General features: G+C 38.5%; 2 protein-coding genes across 3 annotated transcripts; both read right to left on the reverse strand.

Moving 5' to 3' along the window:
* Window positions 1-1,692: 1,692 nt before the first annotated feature.
* LOC104603801 (RING-H2 finger protein ATL80) lies at window positions 1,693-2,654 on the reverse strand. The gene has a single exon (XM_010267950.3). It carries the CDS (start codon window positions 2,536-2,538, stop codon window positions 1,969-1,971), a length of 570 nt encoding a protein of 189 aa, XP_010266252.1. The 5' UTR covers window positions 2,539-2,654; the 3' UTR covers window positions 1,693-1,968.
* A 2,231-nt stretch (window positions 2,655-4,885) lies between these two features.
* On the reverse strand, window positions 4,886-9,732 carry LOC104603799 (outer envelope pore protein 21, chloroplastic-like). 2 transcript variants are annotated; one of them, XM_010267948.3, is made up of 5 exons: window positions 9,508-9,708; window positions 8,642-8,716; window positions 8,362-8,514; window positions 5,350-5,448; window positions 4,886-5,132 (listed from the first exon to the last, which is right to left on the reverse strand). In XM_010267948.3, exons 1-5 carry the CDS (start codon window positions 9,598-9,600, stop codon window positions 5,049-5,051), a joined length of 504 nt encoding a protein of 167 aa, XP_010266250.1. In that variant the 5' UTR covers window positions 9,601-9,708; the 3' UTR covers window positions 4,886-5,048. The 2 variants fall into 2 exon arrangements, with proteins under 2 accessions (XP_010266250.1, XP_010266251.1); XM_010267949.3 differs by lacking the exon at window positions 5,350-5,448 and having other exon boundaries at window positions 9,508-9,732.
* Window positions 9,733-12,296: the final 2,564 nt, after the last annotated feature.

Below are 12,296 nucleotides of genomic sequence, written 5' to 3' on the forward strand. Positions count from 1 at the left end.
ATTTTATTTTATTTTTGCAGTTACGGCACGCCAATAGAGAAAAAACAATGAAATAAAGCATCTGACGGTCCAAGCCTATAAACTATAATAATATAATATTCATGCGTTCTGCGTGATCAATGAGCAGAGGGAACGCATCCCAATCCGCAGCTTATTATTCACTCCAGCCTTGTAGCCCAGAGTAACAGTGGTTTTGTATCAGAGAGTTCAGAGTTGATGAGGCAGGCAACGCAAACGCAACCACTTGCGCTCATAAATAATACATGATGTGCTTCGTCTCCGTCTCCGTCTCCCGTGCAGATGCGGCTGCTGCTGCTCTTCTCCCACTCGGCACTCGCCTCGCTTCACATGATGCACGAAATTGGTCATGATAAGGTTCAGACAAACCACCTTTTTAACTGTACGTGTCTCAGTCACCTTCACTTGGTTTTGGTTGGTACAATAATTGAGAGTTGTAATTCGGTAATTCCCAAACAAACCCTTACCACTTCTCCATTTCCTGAGACAGCACAGCTACTTCAACCAGTCTTTTAACCATTTTGAGCAACTCTCATTGGAGTTGGGCTGTCCGAACTATATATACCATCGCATTATGAATTCTGAAGTGGATTGAACTCAAATTATCCCCTAATTTTGGTTGTCCATAAAATTAAAATCTGAACAGATTATACATTATTACAAATGTTTAATATTAAAAACATAGCTGTTAATTGTAATTTGGCTCGGGTGTACAATTATTTCTGCCCCGATCTGGATCAAACCACCCCGTAACTTTTGACATTTGACAGCAATAGAACGAAGTGACCCACAACGCCAATTTACCTAGCATACAGTTACAGCCCACAGGGTTGCACATGCAACTGCAAGTGACTGCATCCCTTTCACTCCTTCCAACAACACAAAGGACGAGGCCAGGCCGTCCTTTTCGATGATAATGAAGAATTAATAAATCTTCATTATCATTCAGAATTAGGTTCCAAAGTTGAAAGTAAAGCCTTTTGTTTTGGGGTGGGGATGAATATTATAATTTGTTGGTTCTGCTATGAATATAATAGCTAGCTCTTATTACTTTCAATCTGATGTAATATTATGTTATATATGATATGACTACCAAGCAAATAAAAAAACAACACCAAACCCAACAAAAGCCTTGTAGCCTTTTGTTTTGTGTTCGACTCAACAAAAGTAACCTCTGTTCTTGTGTTGAGAAAGAGAACACAAAGCTTATACTTGATTCAACCCTCTTTCATTAATTTATGTTTCTCTGTATTAACTAGTAACCACCCAATAAAAAAAATATTGGGAAACACTGGTCCAAGGCCAATCCAAAATGGAACAAAAGCCAAGGTCAGTACCCTTCTGATTCTATCACCTTTAACCTTTAACTTTTTCTTTTCGGGACTCTCACAACTTGCAACCAAATCATTTTCAGGGGTAAAAAGCCTACTGCCTAAATGTGGCATCTGCTCAATCAACTCTTTTCCCATGTGAGATCTCCTTCTCTCTCTCGTGTGCGTGCGTGTTGTTTATCACTGTAGAGTGTAGAGTGTAGCCACCCTCATCTTAGCTTCAATTCAGAGAACCCCCCAACTATTTCGAGTTTGGTTGAAATTTGAAACCCACAAACCCACATTTTCTAATCTCTGTATGTCTAGCAATGTGTAGGTGATGATCAAGCCCAAAATATATATATGAGAAAATCGGCAATAAAAGTACAAAACGTTAATTATCAGCTGTTTACTAGTATAAATTCTAAATTACATACAGAAGTGAAATGACCAAATTAATAGGTACAGACAAAATTAAAATTAAAATCATGAAAATAAAAAGAGTTCAGATTTCAGAACTCTAGTCTAGTCTAGTTTTATAAATTGAAAAAAAAAAAAAAAAACAGAGAAGATCATACAAATACAGGGAGGGAGGGAATCAGAAGGGTAATAAGAGCTAAGGGAGACAGAAAAACCCATGTCAAGGCAAGAACCTGTTGACATCATCTTCTCTAGCTTTCAATCCCAACTCCGTTTCATGTGCCGCTGTCGTGCCGGAGCTCTCCGGGAACCCCCCGCACTTTTGACACCTCGCAACCACCAGAACCTGACGACACGACGGACAGGAGGAGTGGGATCCCAGCCACGTGTCTATACAACCGACGTGGAACGCGTGCCCGCACTGCGGCAATACTCGGATTTCATCCCCCTGCACGAATTCCGTTAAGCAAATAGCACAGTCGGCGTCGGCGAGTTTCCCCTTTCCGTTGATGTCCCCATTGAAAGTTTGTTTTGGGAGCGACTTGAGGATTTTCTTTTTCAGGCCTTTGTTGGCCGGAGGCTGAGGTTGAGTACGGCCGGTTCTAGCGGCACCGCCCGAGGCACGGCGGAGCCAAGCGCAACGAGCTACGGCTACGAGGCCGACGACGCAAATTAGAGCGCATAAAAGGGCTGCAAGGATAACGACGAAGTCAGAATCCACCTCGACGGAGCTAGGCGGGTTCGACGACGACGAATTGACGCCGGCAAGAATCCTTAACGGAATAGTCATGATACTTCAAAAGGGTTTTTTCATGTATGCGGTATCAACTGTCAAAGTGCTTTTATAGCCGAAGTTTAGAAGGAGAAGAAGAAAATAGAAAAGGGAACCACCTTACATTTTAAAGTTAAAAGTTAAAAACCAAATAAAATAAAGATGAACGGGTAGGCGGGTAGCAGTAGCAGGCCCAACCCAAGTTTCGTCCAAACTAATATCCCAAGGATGATAGAGCATTGATTGATGATTTTTATCCTCTCAAGTCTCACCTATGCTTAAGTTATGGCTAACCCACCCTTTGAGAAAAGGAAAAGTTATTGAGGTCTAACTAATAATTACAAAGTTTGGCCGAATGAACAACTCTTCCTCTCTCTTCTCTATGCATTATTCATCCTTGATTTCTTTCTCATGAGTCACGAGTTTACCCCCCAAGCTTATGAACCAAGAATTTGTTCAACTTTGCCCTAAATAATCGGGACATCTGGACCCATCATTGAACCAAGTCTCTCTGATAAACTGTCCATACCCTAAATAATGATTTTACATTTTCCTTTTTTTCGGCTATAAGTCTCTGAAGGTTAGACAAAGACCTGGCAATCGGGTTGGGTGGGTCGGTTCGGGTTGGGTCAAGGTATTTTGGATTGCTTTTGGGTCGGGTTGGGTTGTCAAATGTTAGACCCTAACCCTAAATGTTCGGGTTAGGGTTGATCAATGAGTCAATTTGGGTCATCCCAAAAAATCATTGAAATTAAAAAAAATAAAGAAAAATTACAAAAAAAATGTCAATTAAAAGAATTAATCTTAAAATTCCAAATATAAAATAAAAACTTGAACATTTAACAATTTAAAAAGTAAACAATAAAAAGTAAAGACTAAATAGAAAAAATTAAAGAGTGGAAACTTCTAACAATGCATAAATAATCTCAATTAGACTTGACAATCGGGTCAACAGGTTGACCCATGACCCAACCCAATCTAGATTTTTCGGGTTGGTTGGGTTGGGTCATTTTGACATTCGGGTTGCTAAATATGAGACCCTAACCCTATTTTTTTTATTGGTTTGGGTCAGGTTTGCGGGTTGGATCAACTTTTTGCCAGGTCTAGTGAGGAAATTGGGTGGTGTTTGGTTCTTAGTAGGTTTATGATATATGCTATTTATCATCATTCATTAAAAAAAAACTTTTACTTTCTACCACCCTTCTGGAGTGGTGTTTGGTTCCAAACAGGCACTCAATAATAAAGCGACTTACCAGTAGCCAACCAAACGCCCCCTTAATAAACCACTAAGTTATGGCCGACGCTTCATTTATTGCATGGAGATACATCAACGAAAAAAAAAAGTTTGTATTCGGTGGATGTTGCAGATGATTCACTGTTTGCATACTCTTTCCTCTTTTGAGATAACATTATTTTGTCATGCTGTTGTTGTTGTTATTATAGTAGATAATGTGGTGACCTTTTGGAGTCTCATCCATCAAATCTATCGAATTGCCTACATAAAAAAAAGGTATATATCAGCAAGAATTAAGGATTGGATATGAGTTCCCAATTCCACCATGTGAGTAATGAAACCACTAATTTTTCTCAACATTCCAACAGATAGAAGAGAGGTTTACTTCAACATCAAAATTGGCAGCGCCATCATGTTTCAATCTGATTTATAACCCAGTTATAGTCTCTATGATGAGATGGGGACCCATTTGATGATAGGTGCTGGGCCCCGGAACCCGGAACAAAGGAAAGGACCCTAGACTCCTTTTTGGGTCCTAAAGCAGCCCCCCATATTTAATTTAAGATCCGTAAAAGAGTCCATAGTTTGATGTGGCAACTGGCAAGAGAAGAGCCAAGACTCACTAAGTCGAAGTCGAACCGAAGCCTACTACTACTACTAATGCTTGTACAACAACAACAACAACATGAATGCTCAAGCGCATCATCTCTTTAATTGAGAGCCTGCACTCTGCACATGCATGTGCAAATTGTCAGACACCTCGGCCCCTCTTCCACCGATCTATTGAGAATTGAGTTTTGACGACGACCTCATGAGTTGCCCCCACCGTCCCCACCACCAAGGAATGAATAAAACCTCTTCGGGGGCAAAAGATCATATAATAGTCTCTCTTCCAATATGAATGAAAGTGAAACCCTTCGTATTTTGGCATCCTTCCACATGGAATAACGAGATAAATAGAATAAGCCAAAGGCCTTTCGACACGAATCTGTTCAATTCAACCCTTCAGTATTTTGGCATACTTCATTTTTTTTTTGGGGGGGGGGAGTTGGATTTGGCAAAACAATTGATTTCTTTTGGGGGCCCACTACTTGGCAATCCATGCCCATGATCACACCAAAGACGAGAAAATTTAGAATACAAGGCAAAAAAGTTTCAATAAAATAATTATTTAAGTCTGTAACATGGAACATAAACAACGTTTTGTCCCGACACTTTCGAATAAGTAAAATCATGGAAGAAAAAAAACTGAAGCGCAACCAATTTTGCCTCCAACAAGCTTGGTTTTGCCTTTTTACAAGTCAAATCTCACGTTCCATCTACCATTAATGTCTGCATTAAGGGTCCAATTGTTTTCCCGAATCTGGAGGTATGGCACCTGCAGTAAAATCACAAAACACAAGAAACTCAACGATAAATAAGGGCATTTTTTAGAAAGAAAACCAACAAACCACTATATTGGATGCAATCTATTAAAGGTTAAAAAAGTCTGTAAATGTGAATAAATACAATGTTGCCATCCTTGCTCGGCTAGCCTAGGATTAAGTCTAATCATAGATATATATATATATAGATAGATAGAGAGAGAGAGAGACCTTTTCAAAGACTTCATATCCTATTTTTAACCTTAAATCTTGATCCTTCTTAAAATTGAATATACTCCAAACCAATTCAGTAGCTCCTTTTGGCTTTCTCTGCAAAAGATATCAGCAACATTGAAGGTGCATAAGATTATAAGAATTAAGTGTATCATCAACTACAGCCCCTGATTTTCTTTAGTGGTATAAACATCATTTAAAAGCTTTGCAATTGTTAAATCTTGGATTGGCAAGCATGGGATGGAGTCTGAGATTGGTCACTTGGTGCAAAAGAAAATATCTAGCTATGATGTCCAGTTACGGATATGGACAGACACATGGGAAATGGGAATATGACTCAATTTCCTTAGATTTGGGACATGACAGATATCCCATGTAAAATGCTCACATTATCTAGCTTTTGAAGCTCAAAACTTATGTCTTGCCAAATTTTATTAAATTTATAACATGTGCAGATTTTTTTATGGAATAATTTGTTAAAACATACCATTTTCAAATATTGCAGAAGTGTTAAATTGTTAATGAAATAGGGTACATCTAAAAGTACCCATGTAGAATCTGGTATCATATCCAACACCAGTATGCTAGCATGTATTGGTATCTGGGTATCATAAGTATCCAGTCTACCCCTCCCAAGACCCCACAGCCTGGATTATCATCGTGTAATGACCCTTTATTGGCATCACATAAAGTGAAGAACTTTCCTGGATGTAACTGTTGGGCTCCATTTAAGTTTGCTGGAATACTTGGGTGGAGTGGAATACGATGGGATAGGATGGGATGAGATGAGATGAGATGAGAAAGAAGGAAATTTTCATTTTCCATAATTTGGCTACACAAGGGAAAATAGTGGGGATATTCATTTCCCCATGTTTGGTTTGTGAAAAAATAAAGACAATTTATTAGAATAGACTCACAAATATAAAAAGGAAAAAAAAATGATCACACAATTCAATTTGAAGGAAAATCAACCAAATAAGGGCACTAGGAAATCAACCCAGACATCTCAAAGACACAAAAACAAATGCAAAAGTTCAGGATGATTGACAGGACATAGAGATCCAAACTACCATTCACTGTTAATAGGAACAAAGAATAAATCTCAACTCTTATTCCAAAAAATGAAGGACAATGAACATATTTCAGCATCACCCAATAGTGTCTAGTGTTATTTAGCAGAGCAATTAAAGAAAACCAAGCCATCACATCACCCAGCAGTGTCTGTCATTAGTTAACAGAAGAATTAAACAAGTAGCAGTGATGCTACAATGAAGAAGAAGCCCTTCCTCTTAGTTCTACAACGGGGACTGGCTAATAAGTAGCAGTGGTGCTATGATTATGGAGGTGATTTGATGGCATGGAGAATGGGGGTACAGTGACAGGGAAAGATCTAGGTTTTTTTTCCCCTAATCGACAGAAGCCAAGAAACCCTTCTCTCATTCCTCTATTTCTCCCTTTACCCATAGACCCCAATAAATGATAGAAATAATGAAAGACTCATAATCAGAAAACTCTCCATGGTTGTCAGAATCCATGGAAAATAGATCAGTTGTACATTGTACTTTCGACCTAAACAATGACAAATGGCACCAAAGTTTGAACTGTTGGAGAAGAGTTTCAGAGTCCAATGGAGGAGACAACATATGGTTCTGACAAGGCTCGATATTTTTTTCTCACCACGATCTCTCTATCACTGGGGGCATACTGATTTGGTGCAACCCTGTATCTTCAATTTTGAGAACCCACATCCCATTACTTTCTCGTCCCATCCCCGTGCTTTTCTCAAAACAAACACACAAAAATGGAATATTCCCATCCGTTTCCTGCAAACCAAATGGAGCTTTGGAGCATATTAAAGAGATTTAAGTATTAGATATTGGAGGTTAGAGATATTAGAATGCAATGACCAGCAAACTTTCTTGTGAATCTGCTTTGCTCTCTTGAACAAGGAAATTCTTCCTGAAGCAATTCACCAAAACATTCTAGAGGATGTAACTGAAACCCCTGCATCAGAATCAGAATTGATTCTCTCCTATTGTAAATCATTCAAATGATAGGATGCCAGTGTTTTAAAAGCGCAAGGCGCAAAAAAAGCACAAGGGCCGATTTGCACCTGAGGCGCAAGGCGAGGTGCACACCTTTTTAAGCAACGCGCAAAATTACAAAAAGAAAAGCTAAAAAATAAAAGAAAAGTCAGAAAATTAAAAAAAATGACAAAAAAATTTCAAAAATTCAAAAAATATTAAACATAATGTTAATAAAAATATAAACTTAAATTTTAAAATAAATATTTTAAAAACCTATTATCTAAAATTAAAATACATAAGCATAACATGTAAAGCATATTCAAATGAAAATTTAAAAATAAAAGCAAACATATAAAGCATTTTCAAGCATGTAAAACCCACAATCTCTTTTTTTCCTTAATCGCATTGCTTCAAGTAGCTAATGTGATGCAAAACATATTGCATTCTTGATTCTGTAAGTCACCTTTGTACCATGCCCCTCAAGGCAAGCCCAAACAAGTCTATGTTAGGGCCTGAAATTCTTATTTCTCACATACAAATTAATGATTTTATAACTTTCATTGCTTTTTAAGAAGACATTTTATTGAAATGAATGAATGAACAACATTAGCAAATAGGGGGTTCTACTTCGCTCCAGTTCGCTCACTTCGCTCGCTCACCGAAGCTCCGAGAACCCCCAACCCAGCCGTTAAGACTCAAATAAAAAAGCAAAAAAGTGCAAAATTTTAAAAAGGCGCATGCTTGGGCTGAGGCACAAGGCACATCAGGCGCACGCCTAGGCACACCAGGCGCACGCCTAGGCACACCAGGCGTGCACCTAGGACCTGGGCAAGGCACATACCCCAAAATGCGCCACGCCTGTGCGCCAAGGCGCGCCTTTTAAACCACTGTAGGATGCAGATAATATTATGCTTCTCTCACTCACTCATATCACTCATTGCATTCATAAGCAGTTTTTCCTAAGCTTTAGGAGAAGACAAACCTTTCTAAGTGCCTTGTCAAACTCACATCTCCCTTTCATTTTAAAGCTTAACAAGCCATTATTTGCTATTGGAAATGCCTTCTTTCCACGTGCAATAAAATTAGCCTTGTCATGTATATCATACTGCAACCCCAAGCCAAAGATGGCTGATAACTGTAAAGCAGTTAACCATCAGGTGTATTAATGTGAGTTTATTGTTGATGAGTTAGTGGAAGCTAAAGAAGGGAAGAAAAATAAGGAACAACTTTTATTGGTCTATGCCCAGATAGTAATAACATACCTCAGGGACAAAGCATCTGATTGTTCCACTCAAAGAACTCAGGTCTCCAATGCCAGTATCTAGATCTCCATCGACCTGTCAAAGAATAATGACCTTTTAGGGGAATTATTGTAATGCTTTTCTTTCATTTCTTATATATAAAATATAAATAATTGAGGATTGGGATTTCCATGACCAAAAGGTTATCTTTCTTTCCCATTGATTGGCTGCCAAAGTAATGTAGCATAAACCTAAGCATGTACATCCCAAGAGTACTCATTTGCATTAATCTTCACAAAATTTGATGGAGCCTAGACCACGTAATAGAGCTGGCGTACAAATTTAACCACAAAGGTCAAAATTCAAGTGCTTAACAATAATGAACGTGCCCATAGAGATGCCCTGAAAGTGCCATTAGTTTTCTACTGTATGCGTAAAACATGGTTAGGACTCATAAATCGCTGCCTCAACATGAAGAGTTCTACTCCAGAAACCATTAATTTTTCAGTGAAAATTGTTTAAGGTTTAAACAGGGTTTATCGCTTACCCAAAAAAAAAAAAAGGTTCATCCCTGTAAAGTAATAAATCAATTCAAAGGAAATTATGGTTATAAAATTAGTCATCAGTTATACGTATCAGCAATACAATCCCTTGTGCTTCAGAAACCTAAATACGTATCAGCAATACATCATAATTCAGAAACCTAAATACAAAGAAAAAGAGATATGGGAACGCTAATCAGAACTAGAGAATTGAAGTTGCTAAAGCGAACAGAGGTAAGTGATCAACATATGAAAGGAGAGGAGGGAAAAGACAAAGCCGGATAAAATAAAGTGTAGAATAAATGAAGAGAAGAGAAGATAGAGGAGGAGAGGAGACTAACATACCTGGAAATAATTGTTGGAGTTGATAGGAAGCTTCTCCTTGAAATGGACCCTAAGAGCTTTAGAATCTCCGCCATATCTGAGAGAGGTTTCCATTTTCTCTTTTGAAACATGCACAGAAATCCTAGAGAAACCCTACTATTTGTGCGCGGGGGATACAGTCCGGTCTTTGCTACTCTTAAAACCCCCTACCAGTAATTATTAAGACACTAACCCCGAACGTAAAAGGACTTCAAATCAGCCCCACAAGATTGCCCTCTCACAGCGTCCCACAGCACATTCCCGCCGTATATTAAAAATATATGACATCATCATATCTAATATTATCATTGGAAAATATTTTCAATACACGGAGAGATGTGCTGTGGGATGTTGTGGGGGGCAAAGGGACTGATTTGATCTCACGTAAAAGACATAAAGACATAAATGGACGTCATCCGGGTAATGTCAGTCATGCCGCGATGTCAATTGCCGGACGACCTGGGCTGGGCTAATCAGTTAACGACCCGACCCAGCGAAGTCTTGCATTCCCAAATAAAAATACATGACAAATAGAATTAGATGCACTAAAATTCCAAATTGAATTAAAATAATTAAAATGCTATCGATGATGGGTGAAAGTGTTACACCATTTGCTGCCACGTGGATATCCAAAGCCACCTTGGCATCTAACGTGGCAACACCTTAGAAAGTATCCATTAGTAAGATGGTTCATGGCATCATGCCGACCAGATGCACCTTGAGCTTAGTTGAAGATAACTCGAGAGGACCAACATGAGATGTCGGTCATCACCTCAAAGTGTTTATGCGGCCCAGGCACGTGACGAGTTATCCAACATCATGGAGACCGATCTACGTAGTTTACTCGCCTTATACCATTCAAGCCATTTAGGCCCCGCTTATTTTTCCATAAGTTACTTATCCAGGTAGGTGCAATTACCTGGGTAAGTATATTTACCCATGTTCTTTTATTTTTCATGTAAACAAGGCAATGACCATTTTAGCCATAAAAATTTATTATTAAAAAGGGCATTTTTGTCACATTCAAGTGTTGGCGACATTTCCCCTATGTGGAAAAGTTATTTACCCACCTAGAAGATGGGTATCACTTACCCGAATAAGTTATACCCATGAATAGGGTTGTTCATAAGAAGGCCCAACCCGACTAAACCGACCAACCCGGACCGACCCAACTTGAGTTGGCCGGATTTTCTTAAGCACCGGTCGGTTTCGGATTGTACAAATTCATAAACTGATGGTTCGGGTCGGTTTCGGTTTTCTTGTATGAAAACCAAAACCGATCCGAACCGAACCGACTTAGTTCCGACTTAACTAAGTTGCCTCTATCCTAATTCCTAATTACAACCTAACCTAGTCTTCTAGTTCCTATTTAACTAAGTTGTCTCTATCCTAGTTTCTACAGTCTTTTACACCAAATAGGCAACCAATTAGGCAATTACAATTAGAATTAGGTGTCATTTTTTACTTAGATTATAACTTAGAAACTTTCTTGAAATATACAAATTTCAACCTTCTTTCTATAAAACAGTTTGACTTTCTATTTTCTTGATAACTTTTGTTTTCTATTCTAATTCTAACTTTTTAAATATATTTTCATAAAATATCTTAAAAACTTCAGTTTTCAATTTTCAGAATAGATATTTCCTTCTAGGCTTCTATATCCTTTTTGTACAGGAGCAAAACCGAAACCGACCCAACCCGATTCAAACCGACCAAGTCGGTTTTGCTTAACACTGTGTCGATTTCGGTTTCCATCTCAGGTAACCCGACCAAGTCGGGTCGGTTGGGAAAACCCTAGTAAACCGACCCAACCCGACCCATGAACAGCCCTACCTATGAAAATAAACTTTCCTTGGTCCCCACATAAATCTAAAAAAAGAACATGGGATTCTTGGTCAATGGGAACCAAAATCCCATTGTCCAACTTTCCCCCTCTCAAAATCCAAAAAAAGAACGCCCCCTTAATGGCCTCGGGAAATTTGGAGGGCACATCATCCACGTAGCAACGATTACAAGAGTCTCTCCCATTTCTTAGGGAAATGGTGAGTGGTTGACTTAGCAACCATTCCCGAGTGTTCCCTAAGATTCCACTGGTTGAAGCCCATTACCTCCGAGTATGTCGGGGACGTTTTGGCCATTCCTAAATACCTATATAAGGGTAGCTTCTTGCCCTCAAACGATACTCTCTCATAAGCCTTCTAGCTCTTACTCTGCTCCCATCTCTCTCAACTCGGTACTAACTTGATCGTCGAAGCTTCTTCGCCTGGGTCCACAATCCGAACTCTTTGACATTTGTCTTCTTTGCAGATTCAAAGCACTTCTCGTCTGACTTACCTCTTCAATAGGGACCGGTGTAGATCGAGCTACATCAGTTATATATAGTAAATAAAAATGCTTGGATAAATCTATGATGCCGGAAAGGTATGATACCCATCAAACCCAAATGGTTACCACTTTTATCCAATCGAATTTTTTGAACAAAATGTACCTAAAATCCGACTGGATAAAAGTGGTAACTAGGGGAGAGCATTATTCGATTAATACCGAACCAAAATTTTCAGTTTTGGTTTTTTTTTGTTCGATTTTTTTCAGTTTTTGGGTAATTCAGTTCAGTTTTTAAGAATTTTAATATATAATATATAACATATTATATATTATATATATTATAGGTTATAATATATATATATTAATTAAATTCGGTTTTTAACCAAAATAACCAAAAACTGAACTGAATTTTTCAGTTCCAGTTCAATTTTTATTTTTTATTTCAG

The sequence above is a fragment of the Nelumbo nucifera genome, chromosome 5, assembly GCF_055504915.1.
Source record: "Nelumbo nucifera cultivar China Antique chromosome 5, China Antique-T2T, whole genome shotgun sequence".
NCBI lineage: Eukaryota > Viridiplantae > Streptophyta > Magnoliopsida > Proteales > Nelumbonaceae > Nelumbo > Nelumbo nucifera.